General features: G+C 44.3%; 3 protein-coding genes across 6 annotated transcripts; 1 reads left to right on the forward strand and 2 right to left on the reverse strand.

Moving 5' to 3' along the window:
• The first annotated feature begins 297 nt into the window (after positions 1-297).
• Positions 298-4366, forward strand: LOC132910764 (SET and MYND domain-containing protein 4-like). Of its 2 annotated transcripts, XM_060966747.1 has the most exons (9): positions 298-682; positions 807-957; positions 1028-1122; positions 1228-1432; positions 1490-1611; positions 1696-2100; positions 2166-2367; positions 2468-2683; positions 2799-4366. In XM_060966747.1, the coding sequence occupies exons 1-9, from the start codon at positions 298-300 to the stop codon at positions 3133-3135; spliced, it is 2118 nt and encodes a 705-aa protein (XP_060822730.1). In that variant the 3' UTR covers positions 3136-4366. The 2 variants fall into 2 exon arrangements, with proteins under 2 accessions (XP_060822730.1, XP_060822725.1); XM_060966742.1 differs by having other exon boundaries at positions 1028-1432.
• On the reverse strand, positions 3350-11541 carry LOC132911020 (Y-box-binding protein 1). Of its 2 annotated transcripts, XM_060967338.1 has the most exons (7): positions 11376-11541; positions 9820-9883; positions 9002-9035; positions 8637-8898; positions 8225-8535; positions 7014-7076; positions 3350-6661 (listed from the first exon to the last, which is right to left on the reverse strand). In XM_060967338.1, the coding sequence occupies exons 1-7, from the start codon at positions 11434-11436 to the stop codon at positions 6617-6619; spliced, it is 840 nt and encodes a 279-aa protein (XP_060823321.1). In that variant the 5' UTR covers positions 11437-11541; the 3' UTR covers positions 3350-6616. The 2 variants fall into 2 exon arrangements, with proteins under 2 accessions (XP_060823321.1, XP_060823330.1); XM_060967347.1 differs by lacking the exon at positions 7014-7076.
• Positions 11542-12090: 549 nt separating this feature from the next.
• LOC132910685 (nuclear pore complex protein DDB_G0274915-like) lies at positions 12091-19088 on the reverse strand. 2 transcript variants are annotated; one of them, XM_060966572.1, is made up of 6 exons: positions 18510-19088; positions 17952-18431; positions 17288-17871; positions 16648-17187; positions 14042-16582; positions 12091-13942 (listed from the first exon to the last, which is right to left on the reverse strand). In XM_060966572.1, the coding sequence occupies exons 1-6, from the start codon at positions 18758-18760 to the stop codon at positions 13779-13781; spliced, it is 4560 nt and encodes a 1519-aa protein (XP_060822555.1). In that variant the 5' UTR covers positions 18761-19088; the 3' UTR covers positions 12091-13778. The 2 variants fall into 2 exon arrangements, with proteins under 2 accessions (XP_060822555.1, XP_060822546.1); XM_060966563.1 differs by having other exon boundaries at positions 17952-19088.
• Between the last annotated feature and the right edge of the window lie 635 nt (positions 19089-19723).

Consider the following 19723-nt stretch of genomic DNA (forward strand, 5'->3'; position numbering starts at 1 on the left):
GACAGCTACGATAGACGTCGACGGAGACACGCTGGCAGAAGCGTGGCGCACTCGCGCGAGAATTCGAGACGGAAATAGCAAGGTCGACTTTGTCTAAAATTATTCTATCGGTTGGCGAAAGGGTCGCAACGGCTATAACGAAATTACATTCGCCATTCGTTCTCCTGGATCGTTCGCGACACGATCTTGCCGTTTTTCTCGCTCGTAAACGCGCTATCTCAATCGTATCTATCGAAATTCTGTCGAAATTCACCGATTTCGAGGGCGAGCGTTCGCGGAGATCCAAGCGAGTTGGAAATGCGGCGAATTAACGCGATCGACGAGGCGCGAGCGGACCCGTCTTACAGGGATCTGTGCTCCCTGGAGACTCTCAGATCCGGAAAGAAGGGATTCTTCCGAGATTTCAGCGAAAACGTGACGCGAATCGCCGGAGAGCGGTGGATCTGCCAGGTTTTCGGACGGCTGACCAGCGACGAGCAAAGGATTCGAGCCATCTTCACCGATGCCAAGGTGAAGGACACGGTGTTGGAAACGTTAAACCGAACGGAGATTCTGTACCGCGGGAAAGACGCCAACGTGTCGAGAGCGAGGAGGCTCGAGGGATTCGAGGCGGCGGCCGCGGCCGAACGACGGAAAGCTCTGTTGCTCTTCGGTCAGGCCGTTCTTCGCGCTCCCCTTCCAGGTTTGTTTCTCTCTTTGCGAGTAGACTCGCGACGATCGATCCGTCGATCGATCCCCCGATAGGCTTCCTTCCCTCCTCTCTCGTTCGCTCTCTCTCTCTCTCTTCTCCCCTTGCCCCGTTTCAGGAAAATGTCGCACGGTCGATCGAGGTCTCGGATTACCGCTCGCGTTCCTAGCCAGAGCCGAAACGTTTCTTGCCTGCAACGAGCACGAGCTCGCTCTTCGTGATTTGAGTTTCGTCGAGGAAATGCACGCCGATCTGCCCAACGAGTTACGGTGAGCCTGGACGAGTCGAGACGACGAAGCGAAAGATAAAACCCGGCTGAAAGGAAACGTGCTGTTTCAGGGCGACGTTTGCTCGGACGAAGGAGGCGTGCGAGACGTTCGTACGAGCGAACGGAAAGAAGCTGTTGCCTGCGAGAACACCGTCGCAAGGTAAAGGTGAGTCGCGATTCGTGGCTGTTACCAACGGAGAACGTACGTTTGCTCCGTCGATAGAAAGAATATCGCGAAAAGACGATAGGTTCGCTTTCGATTCGCTCGTAGCTTCGATCCGATTGACCAGCGACGAGAATCCGCGGCTGCCGGGCGCCTCCAGCCTGCTCGACATCGAGGAAACGGAGAACGCGGGCAAACGAGCGATCGCCGCGAAACCGATCGAACCGGGGGACAGGTTGGTCGTGGAGGCGCCGTTTGCGGCTACTCTGCTGCCGGAATTCTTCGGTACGCATTGTCAACATTGTTTCTCGAGGTGAGTCACGCACGCTCTGTATCGACAGCTTCCTACAGACCCCCGTCGTCCTTTCAGATTCGTAGCACCGATAGGATGTCCGGACTGCAGCAGCGTCGCCTTCTGCGGCAGAGAGTGCAGAGACGTCGCGATGGCCAGCTATCATAAGTACGAGTGCAAAGTTCTCGCGCTACTGATAGGTAGTACATAAGGAGCGATTCTCGAGTTAATCCATATAGGCCGTGTTTCGCAACGAAAGGCAATCGCTTCTGTCGTTTCGTCAGGTTCGGGTATGAGCGTTTTGAGCATGCTCGCTCTGCGAATGATCACTCAGAGCGGACTGGCCGGCTGCGTCGAGATTTGCCGCGCGTTAAGTTGCAACGAGAAGGAACAGGACGCACGACCGTCCACGCAAGCACAGGCGAAACTCAGCAAGTCGGCGAAACGTCGTTCGCGAAGGAAGAAATTGCGTGATTCGAGGCGCGAGCAACCCGCGGAGCAAGTCTCCGGTGGAACGGAGCGAGAGAAACTCGTGGAAGGAGACGCGGTCGATCTGCGGGTGTACGATCTCGTTACGCACGAGAAACACCGAACGGCTAAGGATTTTTTCGAGAGATCGCTGATGGCAGCGTTTCTTCTCAAGTGTTTGCAGAGAGCCGGCTTCTTCGAGACAGCGACGAGGGACGGAGGTACTTGAGCGCGGACCGTGTCGCGATCGATCGGCAATTTCAGCATCGTGCTGTTCGCGTTTCAGAGACGCCCAACGATCGAGAGATCGCGGTGGCCGGCCTGCTACTGAGACATCTTCAGCTGCTGCAGTTCAACGCTCACGAGGTGTTTGAGACACGACTCGGAAATGAACATCGGTTCCGCGGTAGCAGGCCTCTTTACATCGGGGTGGCCATCTATCCGACCGTTGCACGCTTCAATCACGACTGTTATCCCGCGGTAACCAGGTACCCTACAGCTTTAGTAGCTATACCGACCGACCGTTCACTGTATAGCTGACACGGTACACGTAGCTTAAACTCGATAAATCGTGCTCTCTTCCCACAGATACTTTGTCGGTCGATCTATCGTGATACGGGCGATTCGCAGTCTCCGAGTCGGAGACGTGGTGGCTGAAAACTACGGGCCGATTTTCACCAAACGAAGCCTGGAGGATCGACGGAGAACTCTGGCCGCGAGATACTGGTTTCGTTGCGAGTGTACCGCTTGCCGCGAAGATTGGCCACGCTTCGAGACTTTGACCAACGACATGGTCAGACTGAGGTGTGAACTTGTTTCTTCAACGTATAGTACACCGCCATGTATCCGCGTCTGCATTCGCAAAGCGTGGCAGAAAGAGAGAGCGAGCGAGGGAGAGAGAATTGATTTTCGATCGCAGGTGTCCGACCGAGGGATGCTCCGAGCTACACCCGCGTCCCCGAGATCCCAACAGATCCATCGAATGTTCGTGCTGTGGACGAAGAATCAACCTGCGAGAACCGCTGGACCGGGTGCGCGAGTGCGAGCACCTGTACGCCGAGGGATTCGCCGCGATGGAAGAGGAACAACCCGAGAGAGCGTCGAAGGCGTTCTTCGAGGCAGCGAGCAAATTTCACAGAGTGGCTGTACCGCCTCACAAGGATACTCACCTGGCTGAAATCGCAGCTAGTGCCTGTATGGCGGACGAAGGCAACGTCTATCGGCCCGATTCCTTGCCGATTGCTTTCCGTGAATGAATCACCGGAGCCAACCGATTCCTAAACCAACAGGAAATCCAACGACCGTCGTACACTCGTTCCAGGCAGCTTTCTCTCGTCTCGGAGGTCGTTCGAATAAAACTGTCAAAACGTTGAGGAGCGCAGCTTCTTTTGCTGAAATCGGGCGCGAAAGGATCGGGGAAAAGGGAGAAGAAAATGAGATCGATGCAAACGTAAGAAACTTCACCTTCGGTTCGTGAGTTTTGCGATTTTTTTGGCATTTATTTTTTATAATGCACATGTTTCGTGAAAAAATTAAATTCCGTATATGAAAGTAGCTTTTCAAAGTTTCGCATTTCGGTACAAAATTCACTGGGGGTTCGAGGAAATGAGAATATGAAAGATGCGGATCGGAAACCGGACAAGGAAAGGGTAAGGATAAGGGTAAGGATAAGGACAAGGGTAAAGGTGAAAGCGAAGACAGGGATAATGGGGAAGGTAAAGATGAAGGTAAGGGGCAAGGACGAGGAGAGCAGGATGGATCGCCGGGGTGGTTTCGATCGAGCGGCGACACGTGGGACGCGCGCGGCAAACGCGGCGCATCCGTGTCGCGTCCGGCAACAATTACGTCTCCTCCTTTACGTGTAATTAGATGACTACCCTTTCTTCTTCGAGACACATTCGAGGCAGCGTTCTCTCGATTCTCCCATTTCTTTCGCTCCTTTCTTTTTTCATCATCCGTTCCGTCCCGCGCGATCCGGGACGACTCCCTCATCATCGAGATCGCTCCTCGCGAAAAGCTGAATTAAAACTAATTGACTGTCGCAGCGAGTGGTACGCGAATCGTGACGCGCCATCTTCTCGTTCTCGTTCCTCGTCGAGAAACGAGCGCCATTTCAAAGACACGCGCCGCGCTAGAGGGAACGATACGAGAGTATCGAGAACGCCGAGTACGATTCCTACTCGACGCATTTCCACAGGCCTTCGAAACGCGAACGAGCCGACGTTACAATTCGTTCGAGGGATCACCGTTCGCGACCGTGCGCGTTCCGTGCTCGCCGTTCACTTCAAACGCGGTTCATGTTCGACGTTGCGGTTGCCTGCTAGCATACTGGTCCGCGCACGACTCCTCTTTTTTCTTTTTTTTTTTTTCCTCTTTGCTTCTATTTCTTTTTTAATTCCGATATTCACTTCCAACACATGCATCGTTCTTTTTTCCGCATACAATTACAACGTTCTGCGTCTAGGAGTCGTTTACCTTACTTTCTTTCACGCTCTTCGTCTCCTCTTCCTCGTCGCTAGCTCGCGTCCCGCGGCAACACATCCTTCTGTATGGATCGCGTACAAAAAAACGCGAAACGTCAAGCAGCGCGCGTTCGACGACGAATCGACGACGAACCGACGCCACTACTTGTCTTCCCTGTTCCCGCTTTCATTTCAATCGACCGCGGAGGAACACGAGGATCAGCAGTTGTTATTCCTCATTTTACGCTATATTTGTACGCATGCACGCACACACACTCTCCACTCTGTCTTCACCTCGTCGCTCTTTTCTCCCGATCGTGTTTCTCACCGTTCCAGGCTCTATCGCATAAAGCACTCGAGGCACAAGCCTTTTTACCCAAGATCGCAAAATAGTCTTACGATAGAACGATAGCGACCGTAAAGATTATGATGACGACACAGACACATATTGAGACAGAGACAAAAAAACTAAAAGATATCTTGTTCGCTTGAAATGAAATAAAATCTGATGCAACGAATTTGCGCGCTCAACATCGAAGCGTTTGGAAAGAAAATTGTACATTTTATTTTCCGACGATAGAACTACAAACTAAAATTTAAAAAATTGTTCCGTTTTCATGCAAAAGTGTATAAATCTTTCGTCCTCTCTTATTCTCTCTCTCTCTCTCTCTGTATATATATATATATATTTCTCTCTCTCTCACACACATCTATCTCTCTATCTCATTCTCTCTATCCCACTCGTTCGCGCATTCGCTTGCTCGCCCGCACGCTCGCTCATTTACTCACTGACAAATCGCAGGTTCGCATTGTCAATCGAGAGGAAATTTCTGATATCTCCGAGGATCGATAGGTTTGAGCAACGACGGCAAAGTTCTTCCATCGTGATCGAACGTTATCGACTCGTTGTACCGAAAATTACGGCAAAAATTGATCGGATTCTCGGTTAACGCCTTAGGCGTGACATCTCGTTGCTTATCGTCGGATAATACGTTTCGTGCCCTCCTGGGGCATCGATCGCGTCATTTGATACGAGCGATCGTAAAAGGTACCGCGCCAATTTGTTTCGCGTCACTAAATTACGCGATCAGACAGAAAATTCAATGAGATTTATAATTGCATTTAGTCGCTGATCATCGAACGAATCTTCTCGTTGCGATTTTACAAAGCATATAAAGCCACGAACCAACGAGGACCGAAGAGACAAAAGCGACACGACGGACGACTGATTTTCGGAACGAATCGAACATTGCATTTCAATGAAGGGGGGGGGGGCAAAAAAAAGAACGGATTAATTTCGAGAGAACTGAAACGATTAAGCTGGCTGGCACAATGACAGGTAAGCGCGCGTAGTAACGTATTCCTATGATTTCAGGGGCGCGCGCGCGCATTTACCGATTACATGTACACGGACAAGAGAAAAACTCTGCGAGCATCGCGTTAAACTCAAAGACATATATATATGCGTAAAACGATCGAATGCGTTTCGTTGAAGAAAAATTAAAACGTATGAAACAATAAATACGCAAAAACAAGAACAAAAATACCACTTTCGCCTATTCGAATTCGTATTGTGTAGCCCATCACCGTGTTTCTTCTCTTCTCTCTCTTCGTTGTTTCTTCCACGATCGAGATTACCTAACTTTCGTAACTTGACGCAGAACGAAATTCGTTGCGTTACAATCGCGCATTTTCTTTACCATTTTCACCGCCGTCGTCGGACGAAATACTCCAAAATACACGACTTACCGCCGTTTCGTCCTAATTCGCGGAATAAAACCGTCATTCATCGGCTACGTTTCTTTTCCGCGTCTCTTCCGATCGCTTTTTCTTAGAATCTTTAGAATTTCGACGAGTGACAGATTTACACGATCGAAAATCTGTAAATTTTCACAGAAATATAATGGAAAACCGTGGTCGCACGGCGGTAAGTCCAACTCGAGAGTTTGTTCGCTCGTAGTCGATACGTGTCGTGGATCGTGTTTCTTCTTCGCGACGAGGCTTTCCAGCGTATTCTATCAACTAATTCCGGCAGCATATCGGACACGCTTCTTAATCTTCTTCTTCTGCCGGGGAGAGTGTGGAGCGATGTTTCGCAATTTCCTTCCATTTCTTGCTTTTTTTTGTTTCGCTTTTTTTTTTTAACTTTTTTCATTTGTTATAATGTTTTGCTGCTGCGGTTGCTGTTGTCGTTGCTGTTGCTTCGGTGTATAACGGGTGTTGGTGTTATATATTAAAAGGAGTGTTTTTGTTGTAGTGGTACCATTACTCTTGGTTAAGCGGTGCTTTCGGTGGTGGTGTTCTGAACCGGCTGACTTTCCTGCAAGTCAAACGAACAAAGTTCAACGATCGTTTATATTCGAATTAGAAGCTATGATGCTTTGCTGATTCGCAAAACAGACGGCAAAACGGAAATAATTTGACGATAAGAAAGATGCACGACACGAAAGAGCGATGAAAAGCATCGAGGCGCGGAAACAGGACGTCCACGCTGAAAAGGATCGAGGCTAACGAGATACCGGGTGAAACCGACCCCAAGGTGTGAAGTGCAGAAAGAAAGAAGCGTATAAATGGTAAGTCGAGAATAGTTACAGCATAGGAGAACGTAGAGCGATGGATGTACAATCGGAGGGATACGAAGCGAGGATCAGAGAAAAATAAAGCCACGTTACCTGTGGAGCAGGGACAGCGACAGGTGCATCCTTATCTTTAGGTGCATCCGACTTCTGCTCCGACTGAAAAGAGTACAAAAAGATACGTGCAATAGTGTGTGCTAAGCGCTACGCCAAAGATTCGTCAACGGACCGAACAGTCACGATTTCTGTGATCACCGTGATAACACAATACGACAGGGAACTAACCAAAGAGAGAGAGTGTGTGCGTGTGTGTGTGTGTGCGCGCGTGTGTGTAAATATAATGTATATAAACACACGCACATATATATACATACATAGATAGACATAAATAAACAAATGAATTAACGAATCGATGGATGGGTGGTGGGTGGTGGGTGGATGGATGGATGGATAGATTAACAGATAGATATACATAGATGAATAAACAAGTAGAGATAAAAAAAAAGAAATTGAAGAAATGTACAAACGATCAAACTTAGAATAGAATAAAAAAGAAATGAGAGTACAACGTAAGAACAGAATAGACACGTAATATGTGCGATCCGTTGATTACGATGTGAGTATTTACAAGTGTATCGTACAAAGAAGAACCAAAGATTTGAAAACGAACAATGCGAAATCTCCGGGCTAGCTTTCTAATCGATCCATATAACCGAGTTCATACTGGAGTTATCGCTTTTTAAAGTCGTTTCGAAATAACGACTCGATAAACGAAAAATCGTATAGGAAAAATTTCGAGCTGAAAATAATTCTTGATGTATAATTAATGAGAATGATAACGATAGCGCATCGAATGATTTTCAAAGTATATAGAATGACTCTAAATCTATCACGAATTTTTCACGTGATATCTAACAGGGAGATTGAAAGGTTTTTATCGAATCGACAACGACGACGACGACGACAAACGACAACGACCACGTTGCCGGGATCGAAGTCGAAATCGATAACGGAATCTACCATGCAGGATTATCGAATTACTAAGCTGAGTGAAACGCTAGACGATGATTTTCGTGGCGTCGCGTTATTCCTCGGCCGATTCTCCGATAATCGACGTTCGAAACGTACGACGATAGAACGAGCGAGAGCTAGATCGAGTAGACTAGAGGAGTTAAGAAACGATTCAACGAGAAACAATGATAATTTCACGCTAAATGGAGCGATAGAAAGCAAAGACCGAAGGATAGATTCGATATCGGAAAAGTCGCTAGAAAAACAGATTAGGTAAGAAGGTAATCGTTACGGACTTTTACTTGGCCGTCCTGGCTACGAGGACGACGCGGTGGTCCGCCACCTCTTCCCCCGCGGAAATTACGACGGAAGTAACGACGAGAGGGTCCTCCGCGTCCACGTCCGCCACCACGTGGCACGCCTCCGTCCCCGCCAGTCTCGCCACCTTGTTCGCCACCGTCGCCGGTGTTATCTCCTTGTTGTTGCGCCGATGGGCCAGAACGGCGCGATCCACGATAGTAACCATCGTATTGTCGTCGAACCCTGTAACGTCGTTGCTGACCGCCTCCCTCGCCGACATTCGCTTCGTCCCCGGTCTTACCCTCACCTGGAACCAACAGTGAGCAAACACGTTTTTTCTCCTACCTTCCTTCGTTCCATTTGAAACTCAACAACAAAAGACAACATTATTATCCGCCTTTTACTCACCGGTTTCGTAACCGTCTTGACCTTCTCGAGGTCTACGTTGAGGTCGAGTGTTTCCACGTCTTTGACTGATGTACCAATGACCTCCGCGATACCCACGTCGCCTATCGGCAGCATAAGGCGAACCTTTTACTGCTTCCCCGGATGGACCGGTAACGTTGGCCGCTTCATGACCCTTCTCACCTATTACCACGTCAAATTCGACCACTTCACCGTCGCCGACACTGCGCACAGCCTTCCTTGGGTTGTTCTTCACGATGGCTGACTATAAGAGCAGAAAATTATCATCGTGATCAACCATTTGCATATTCCAAATCCAATCGTGGCTCGTTCCTTTCAACCACTAGCAAGATAAATGTACTACTCACTTGATGAACAAATACATCCTCCTTGGTGTCGTTCCTGAAACAAATCAAACGGTTCGTCGTTAAACGATCGAATTGTCGAAGAGGAGACGAGTTTGTTCGCGATTCGACGAAAATGTGTTGTGCGTCTGAGAACATGGATCAAACGGAAAGCATTTCCATGTGTGGTCCAATGGGTATCCAGACAGTCGTTTTCTCTACCACCGTGTAATTGAAACGATACCATCGAATCCGCGCAAACGGCGCGAACAACGGTGCGAATGAGCGGTGGTGATTCGATCGGGAAAAAAATGTCCGACTATTTACTTTTCTCTGACCTACGGTAAACTCGCGTCACAACGAAAATCGGTGCGTTGCGCGAAAACCAACGATGCTTTGGCCACTGTGCAAAGGCATAGCGCGTCCGATAGCTACTTATATACATACACGCGTACGCACATGTGTATATGGTATATGTATAGTGGCGCGAAGAAGGGAAAGGAAGAGAATGAAAAGGAACTAGAAAAGAAGTAGCATAGAGTGGGGTGGAGTGCCATGGACTAAGGTGGGGATGAGGATAGGAAAATGCTAGAAATAGCCAAAGATAAAGGAGGAACCGTGGACGAACGAATGTGATTTGGCGATGCACGTGTCGAAGCAAGCGTCTATTTCGCCAATGTTAGAACGTTTGGATCGAGCTTGAGAACGAACCCGCGCTGGGGAAGCTTCGCCAACCATTCCGAGTTCGGAAATTTAGAAATTCAAATCTTCTCGATACGATCGATCAAAAAGAGAAAAAAAACAAAAACAAAAATGAAAAACGGTAAATCGTTACTACTAACCTGTTGATGAATCCGTACCCACTCTTCACGTTAAACCACTTTACAGTCCCGGTCACTTTGTTAGCTGAAACCCGACAAAAACAAAATAGTATTAATTAAATATCTAGCACAGAACCTTACGCGTCGCGTTAGTCGATAAACAAATCAATCAAGCCATTTCTCGGAAATCCGGCGATTCGGTTTGTTCGAAAAGACGGAAACCGGAGCAGACGGTACGTGTTAAATATCGAAATTGATAAAACGACAGCGTGAAAATCAAAATCAATGGCGATATATTAAAAATGCCTGGTCCGCTCCGAATAAACGCACCACTGATCTAATGGTAAAATCGAGGCACGTATACTGTTCAGCTTGTATCCTCTTTGCAACAAGTATTTACCATTCGCGAGAAATATTTATATTTACTAACTGTTGCGACGTGTTCGTAATCAAAAGCCAATTATTCTTAGGATAATTCCATGTTTATATAGCAAACAGCCCGCGTTACCGATCGTTCGCAGCAGGGTAAACAATACGTTGGAATTTTGGAATTTCCTTGGGTAACAGTTTCTTGGACTTTTGCCCGTTAACATTTCAATTTTCCTTCGAATCGTATCAACGAACGAGAATATCCAGTTCTAAATGGAAACGAACAGCGATCTGTAAAGAGCCGACGTTTCTAAACTTCAACTGAAAATGCAGTTTCGCTCCTATTTCGTTTTTCATTCGAAGAAAATAAGTTTCCGCGAAGCGAATCTAAAGTGGAAGCTGACGATGGCAGCGCGCTCAAGTCCGTTCCGAAAACGAATCGTTCGAACGGAAGCGAACATTAACGAATAGGTATACCGAAACTTACGTAACCCAACTAGTGTTTAGGTCGATTTACGAAAAAAACGTTGAAAACGTACGAGAAAGGCAGTAGGGAAATTTCCAGAAATTACCACTGCATGTAACTATGACGTAACTACGAACTACGAATTATACATTATATATTTTATTTGTTCGATACACGGGTTAAGGTTATGATGTGAACGTAAATCGCAGGGTGAAATAAAGAGGGATAACGAACCGAAGTAAGATGGAGTAAAGAAAAACAAGAAAACGGAAAGAAAAAGAAAAAAAATGCAGGCATTCTAACCTGCACGTTTCTATACTACTCCGTTTTTTTTTTTTTCATCGTGTTTGAATTGAAGAGAAATTTCATAAAACTCGATGTTCGATAAGCGCGTGTAAGCTATTCCGTTTCGGAAAGAAAGAAAGAGAGGGAGAGAGAGAGAGAGAGAAGGAGGGAAGAACTATAGAAAGAGGGAGCGAGGAGGGACGAAAGAGAAATAAACGTATTGAAAATTCGATAATCTTCTATGGAAAAAATTGGAGAAAATGTGGATAAGATAAAGAGGAACGGTAACCGGCTTGCCGGACGCATGCCACATGGCTGAACGTCTGCTGCTCTCATAGACGCCATTATTACATGCGAGCGATCGTCGCAGAAACCAACACGCTCTCGTTCTAGTTGATTATCATACCGGTAAACTAAACGCGACACGATATTTAAGGTACATGCACGACTCGCTTACCGATGATCAGCTTCTGCTGGCCAGCCTTTGGTTGTTCGGGCTGTTTTTCCGGGTCAGCCATGGTGGTGGTGTTAAGGTGTTAAGACACGCCGCTGCCGAACCTAGATGTTCCCGTCTTTCTGGTTGTGGTGTTGGTTCCCTTCTAATGTTCCCAACATGGCTGCGCCTCCAGGCGACCGTACAAACATCCTTCCCGTCTAACGAGCTCTATGATAGGTTGGCTCGCAAACAAACCCGCTCGTTTGACCAATCCTGGCTAGAGTTTCACGGAACGCGCGTGACGTAACTCACGCGTTACTTCCTCGGTTTCTTCCTCGCACGCTCGCTCTCCACCATGCTTTCTTCCTCGTTCGACCGCGCGCGCCTTTACTTTTCTGTTCGATCTTTTTTACCGATCGCTAACCATTTAACGATATCGATACAATTTACGATACTCGACGTTTCTTCCTTTCGTGTCTCTTCTCCCTTCGTCGTTCCTTTCTTCTTCTTCTTTTTTCAATTGCTCTTTCATTCCGAATTTCTGCCCCTCTCTGTCTCCCCCCCCCCTCCTCACCCTACTTCTCTTCGTTAAGTACCAATGAAATTCGATTAGACTTTTTCACCGCTTTGGCTTACCACCAAATCTAAAACGACATTTCCAACGGAATTTGTATGGGCGATACAATTTCGCGTCGGAACGCTCTTAATATTAGCCGCGAATAACATTGCTACTAAATTCTTGTACTAGAATTATTATTTGTTTTTGTAATACAAACGTAGAGCAGTTATTGGGATATCGTGACAAGCATCGACGTACCGTTCGTACTTATAATAATTTTAACGACATTATCGGATAGATTTTATGTTACCTTATTTTGAAACATATACCAGAGGCACAAGATACAGGTCATAGGCATATATCGGCACGATTTTTAACGAACGAACCTTTTACAGTGAAATTCGACTAACGCTATAAACTACGAAACCGAAACGTAGCGAATACACAGTGGAATTATGTATCGGTATACATACATATGTACATATAAACAACCAAGGACAAAGGGAAAACCACATCGCAAGTGTAAAATGTATTTCTCCAGCACTATTGGTATTCGTATTTCTGACAATTTTCAAAGTTTACAACGTTTCCTTACGGAGATGATATATCTGACTGAAAATGTAGAAAAAAATAATTACGCATTTCTTACATGGCATAGAGAGCCGCGCCTGTGTGTTCCGTTGCCTCCCTATCGCGTTACTTTCACATATCGATCGAGTATTTTGTTCTCCTCGATCGTAAGATACAATCGTTCGATCATAAACGTCTTGGACGTTTCACTTACTTTTTTATTCGACGTACTTACACCAATTTGTCGGCGAGCGTTAATACTCTTTGTTGCCCTTTTACTTCTTCTTCGCCCATTCTCTTCTACGATTGTTTTACTTTTTCCTTTGTATCGAATAAAGAAGACGAAAATGATCTCCGTTTACACACCTATAAGTCTTATTTCTGTATCTCCGAAGTAGCTATCGTATCAAGAAAAAAGGAAAAGGGACAAAAGTATTATGAGAAATAAAAACGAAATAAACTATTGCGATTAACGATGTCGTCACGTACAAAACAAAAAATATGTTTATCGAAATGTTGGATATCTGGAAATTGGTAACTTATTTTGAAACACGAAGCGTTTTCGTCACACGAATCTTTTTGTTTGTGTAAAAAAACAAAAATACAAAAGAAAATGTTTAAAAAGAAAAGAACAGAACAAAAAGCAAGAAAATTTACAATATTTAAATATCGTATGTCCAAAACATTTTGGTAGCCGGATATAGTATAAATGCCACTCGTATAAATTTGAAGAACCTTTAACGTTTATCAAAACTCGATTCTTGGTAAGAAGTTAGCAGATAAAGAGTAATTAGCTCGACGATTTATAAATCGATGAACGTTAAAAGTTAAATATACAATGTTCCATGAGCAAACACGCTTGTAATAGGTATTCGATTTTCCTTAATAAAACAATCACGCATTTTATTCTTCTATATATCTGTACGTGTATATATATATATGTATATACATATATATATATATATATGCATGTGCATTACACGTAATGTAACTTAAGCAGACTTTAACACAGTGACACATAAAGACCCGCTTTAACATTTTTCGTATGTACAAGATGGATAAGATCAACGATGGTGAAAACTGTAACGTTAAAATGTCGATTCTATTCTATAATTCTGTCGTCAGTGTAATAGAGTTGCATGAATTTGAGGGACATCGTTTTTTGACAAGATTCTGTCGAATTACGATGCTAGAATTACAGAATAACGGTATTAAAAAATCAAATGACGCTATATATATATATATATTTCGACGAAGAATATCCGGAAAGATGCTAGAGAGATTTACATTCTCCATCATCTTAGTTTTCTAGTCCGTGAATTTCTGGATCTTGAGGCGGTAGAGCCGCTTCCGATACTGAACATACCAGGTGTCGAAGCATTGAACGTCGTTGTGGAATTAGTTGTGCCAAAGTTGATGGATGGAGTTGTCGTTGGAGCGGAGAAATTAAATCCTGTACCTGAATCGTTTAAAACGTATTAATCGAAACGTATAACCGAGTATACGGCAAGATATTAGCGTAATCAAAGTAGTAAGAAAGATGGAAAATCGTTTTCACCTGAATTCGAAGTTGCCGTGCCAAACTGGAAAGGTGCAGAAGCGGAAGTATTGCTATTGCTGCCAAAGGCAAACGTGGTAGCGTTCTGTTGCGGTGGTGTTTGGCTTGCTCCAAAGGTGAATAATCCAGGCGTGTTGCTTTTGTTTATATTAGCATTTCCAAATGTGGGAGTAGAGGACACGTTGGGAGACCCAAAGGTGGAAGAAGCTTGTGCTCCGAACGGTGATACCTTGTTGCTGTCGCTAAAGGCTGGTGGACCGTTTGCTGTGGGTGCGGTTCCCATGGCGAACGTAGGGTTCGACGAGATAGGGACGTTTTGCCCGGCGAACGTGTTATTCGACACGGGAGAATTAAAATGACTGGCAGCACCGTTCGCGGCTCCAAACACGGGAGTACCACCGGTATTGTCGCCTCTGAATATCGAGGTTATACCAAAGCTTTGCGAGGTAGAAGTTTGCGCTCCTGGATTCTCCTTATTTTGATTTTGCGAGGCAAAGTCGGGGGTACCGGTAGTTGTAGCGCCAAAAACTGGGACGGATGCGTTGCTCACGGGAATGTTGGTAGAACCAAAGGTGGGAGCGGTCGAATTGCTGGGAACATTTGCAGCGCTGAACGTCGATGACGTAGTTGTTTGCGTGGAACCGAATAACGTCGAACCGCTGTTGTTTCCAAACACTCCCGTACTGCTTTTGAAACTCGTACCTGTTGCCGAATTCGCCTGGCCAAAGATATTGCTCGTCGTAGAAAACATAGATATCGAGGTGGTCAAATTCGCGCTCGAGAACAAGTTACTACCGACGTTGCTTGTTCCGCTGGTGTTTATTCCGGATGTGGATGTACTCGCGCTAGAACCGAACATCGGAATGGAAGTTGTGCTTATCGCTCCCATGGATGATCCACCGGGTATGCCCGAGAAGATTGGCATCGAATTCGTGGATGCGAATCCAGCGGAAGTAGTGGCAACGTTAGAACCAAAAACTGACGTGGTCGTGCTCTTCGGCAGAGTGAAGGTAGCTGTGCTGGCGCTTAAGTTAGAAGACGTACCAAAAACTGGCTGATTACTCACTGTCGTTGTCCCGAAGATCGACGGAGCGGACGACGAGTTAGTAAATATCGAGCCGGTATTCGGAGCGATCTGAGCCATACTACTATTGATCGTCGACGCCGTCGACGTCGACGACGTAGCTCCAAAGCTCGAAGGCAAATTATTGTTCGCAACGGCGAATGGACCTACGTTCGAGGTACCGGTCGCTGTATTTGTAGTCATCGATGCTTTACCGAAAGAAAAGCCAGCTTTGTTATCGTTTACGGACGAACTGGACGAAGGATGCGACGCAAAGGTCGAGCTTGTCGATGATCCAAAAGTAGGTAAGCTAACTTTTGCGTTTGCTTCGAAACCGGTATTGGCCGAGCTTGCATTTGTAACGCTATTAGCTTGCGTGCCAATATTACCATTGATCGAAGACGTCGCTGCGTTAGGAATCATCGAAGCCTGCCGAGACGTACTCGTCGAAGCTCCAAACTTTTCGCTATTTTCCGACGCATTCCCTGCTGACCCAAATACGAATCCTTCGGTCTTGGTGGACGTTGTCGGTGGATTGTTGGTTTTGCTTCCAAATATGAACATCGGCGTCGATACGTTCGCGTTCGATTTTTTACTCAATGCGTCGTTCGAGCCAGTAATATTCGCGACACTCGTGAATGGCATAACGTTTGCTTTCGTGTCGATCGATGTAAATCCCGTATTCTGTTCTCTCTTTCCCGCGACACTGCTCGAATTTATTAGATTTGTGTGCGGCGATGTGAAGATCATACCGCCTTTCGTATTTCCGATCGATACGTTCACACTCGACGAACAAATTGTTGCAACTTGCGAAACGTTTGTCCTTGAGTTGCTTTCGCTCGGCTCGTTCTTAGCGTTTACCGCAGTCGTAGTCGTACTCATGGAAATTCCCGAAGGTATTGGCGCAGCAGTGGTAACTGTCCCAAAAATGCTAGTTGTTGCGGGAACAGCGAGTAACGGGGTTTTATTATTGGCAGACACGGTATCGAACATGAACGTGGTACTCATCGACGAAGTACTTGTTGTCGATGCGATCGTAGTCGATTTGTTAGAATCGAAATTTTGTACGTTCAAACTTGTCGAACTAGTCGTGCTTGAGACCGAAACAACAGGTTGAGATACGATTTCAGATTTCGTAGTCGAAAACGTAACCCCAGGAGTAGAATCGATCGTTTTATCTGTCACGGAAGTTAAAACGTTTTCGATTTTCCTCTCAGACGTATCGGCAAACTGAACGTTCGCATTCGAGGAAGTATTTTTGGCTGGTAAATTAAAAGCCACGTACTTTGGTGACTTTGTATTTGATTCGCTGCTACCAAGACTAGGTGCCACAGCCGATGTGGAAATGGGTGTGGTATTGACATTCGTAGTGGTAGTTGAAGAATTAAGGGTCGCACAAGTGACAGTACATGCAACAGATTTGATGGCATTTACTTCTTCCGCTTGAATCACCACGTCTGGATTAATCCGACTGGCGGCTGGAAACAAGAACGAATATTCGTAAATTAAAAATTCTAACTTAAAAACTTAAGAATTTCCTTACCTTTACCAGATATGGCATCGAACATGCTTTGAAGTCTTGCTTTCATGCTCGTTTGCCTCATGTCTGTAATATCTTCCTTCTTTATCTCTTCCACATCGTCGGTAGTAAACTTTGCTCGTATATTACCCTGCTCTTCGACTAACATCCGTAATTTCTCGTTTCTTGCCGGTTCTGCCCTCATAAATAACTTGTGCGTTAACTTGGCCGATTCGATAGACTCGATCGATTCTACCGAAAAATCTTTATCGCTATTCTGCGCGTTCAAAGGTTTTCCGTGTTTGTGGTCTGGTTCATTTTCTACGCTTCTATCATTAAAATGTCCTTTTGCTTTTAAAATTCCCTTCAAGGGTGAATGCTCTTGTGGCTTATCGACAGAGTTACACGCATTTGAATTATTTCTTCTCTCCGTTAACTCGTAGTCAGGATATTTTGGGCTTGTGCTTGGAACTTGTGCTATCGTTTCCGTACTAGCACTTTGAACACATTCCAAAGATTTAAAATGCTTTTCAAAATCTGGGGTTCCGCTTCGTGAAAAATCTCCTAAAATAAACAAGCCAAATGTAAAACAAATCCAAGTATTTTATCGTTGTCGTTATCGTTACCATTACAAGATTGCAAATTATTTCGACCTACTACTTACTAGCTTTCCTTTTGACGCCGGAAACAACGTGCTTGCTAGAACTGAGTGAATTTATAATATCGTAACACGACGGTGTTTTAGTACGTTTCGTGGGTCGAACAATTTTATTACTTTGGGGAGAAATATCTTCTTCGGATTTCATGAATTCATCTCTGCTCCTTTTCTGTTTTGTTTCATTCTGTACCTCAAATTCCTTACTAGCAACGATGTCTCTTCGTTGTTTCTTTGCCGGGTCGAAAGCGACATCTTCCCTCGAAGCGTGTCTTTTTAGCGATATCTCTCTTAGAGCTTGGGCGACGCTAGGCGAGGAATAACTATTGTCAGAGTGACGCACATTCGACAAAATATTTTGCTTCGACGGTGGAGAATATCGTATGGTATGAGACGGTGCTACTCTAACTGTCGCCTGTGTCCTTGTTTTCATAGACTTCACGTTTATCAATGGAACTGAACTAGCATGGAGATTTACTTTTGGAAATTGTCCTACCCGATATTTGGATTGATGAGCCAATTTGTTGCTTGCTTCGGTAGCATATTTGGTCAATCGAGCCGTAAGTCCTGGAGAGGTTACGTCATTGTATACTCTGCAATTATATTACAAATTTCTGTACTCCCATAGAGCTGCCGATATCTACGATCGATTAAGGTAATTTAGGCTACTTACTTAGGATCGATGTTGTATCTAGTCGATGCTAAGAGAGGCCCGGTAGCTGTTTGAATATCTTTTCTTTCTCCTACTTTTGTATCTACTTTGGAATCCCACGAAGAACCTTCGGCATCAAAATACGTTGAATTTTCTACCTGCATCAAAACCTGATTCTGTCCATACAGAGGAGACGGTCTCTTCGATAATACTTGACCAGCAGGTGACAACTTGTACATTTCATTTTCTAATTCCTCTTTATTTCTTGACAACATTGGTGTCGAAGTACGTTTGGCAACAAAGGAATCGTGATCGTACGACGAATGTTCGGAATTAGGATAAAAATAAATTTTCGAACTGATATCGTTTGACACATTGGCTTTTTGTAAATTCTTTGGAATCGGGCTAAGCTGCGTGATCGATACAAAATGGGAAGAACTTTTCCTAGTTGGATAAGGATCGGTACTAAGCTGATAATTCGATCCTCGTCGTCTTTCCATCCTAGAGTAGGGTCGTCTTTGGGTTAGATATCGTTTTCGAAAACGGCGAATAGCAGCCTCAAAAAATTGTCGGATGTACCGGTATACGTGATCGATGACGGTTCCGAAACTCGTACGAACTTCGAAAGAAATGTGTTTGCAGTAATCCAGTAAAAGGAACGCGTGCGGCGACAATAAGCTGTCGTTGATAATTAAAAAATAGCACGCATAAATCGTAAGAAACAATGAAATGGTAAGAATAAAAATCGGTCCCCAAACGCTGTATAGAAACACGCACCCACTCAACACACTTACTAAAATGATTACACTCCGATTTCTTAATTCCCACATATTATTTCAAACAAATAACCTCTCCATGTTTGAAAAGAGCACATTCACTGGATTACCGGAACCTTGCTGCGTTATAGTCGACGACATTATCGACGTAGCAACTACTACGTAATACATATTAATTATCGTCTTCCGAGTTATTTACATATTTTTTAATTTATTAGAGAAAAATTTCGACTAAAACTTTACATTTTCTTATTAAATCGCCGATCAAACGATTTCTATAAAATATTTTACAACCTTTATTACGATCAACCTTCCACTATTGTAGTACGACGGACATACTATCGTATGGCGGTCAAAAATCCAAGCTTTCGACGTTCCTTTAACCAAATTGATTCATACACGGAGCACGGAGCAGAATCTTTTCTTTCGAAAATTTAATGTTACATCGGTTTAGCAGTTACATACACGCTTCCGTTTCAAATTCAAATAACTATAACCTAATAAAAAGAATGTGAACTTTATAATTTCCGAATAGAATTTATATGTTTATTTATTTATTAATAATAATGCAATTTTAATTGATTCTAGCTATACCATTTGATAAGAAAAAAAACCCTATAATATGTATCTTGCATGAAAAACAATTCAAAGCAATAAGCAATGGGCAAATTATTATATTATAATATACTAAATTAGATTATATACGTACTTGGAATAACAATAAGATTGGAATTCGGAATACATACGCATGTATAATATACATAACATGATATTATTATTTGAATTATATATGATTATTTTTGAATAACGAGTGTTTCTAGTTTGAAATAAAATTGGAAGAATATATATCAATTATTATGAAATGCGTTGCAGTAGAAAATAACAAAGATATAAATAATATTCTTAAATATCCAAATTTCTACTTTTGAATTTTTTAGCTACTTTTAAATGTCATTTATTTATTTATCGTTCGTTATTATACAGATTATCATATAGAAACAAATTTACTCAAAATAT

This window comes from Bombus pascuorum, chromosome 1, assembly GCF_905332965.1.
Source record: "Bombus pascuorum chromosome 1, iyBomPasc1.1, whole genome shotgun sequence".
Taxonomy (NCBI): Eukaryota; Metazoa; Arthropoda; class Insecta; order Hymenoptera; family Apidae; genus Bombus; species Bombus pascuorum.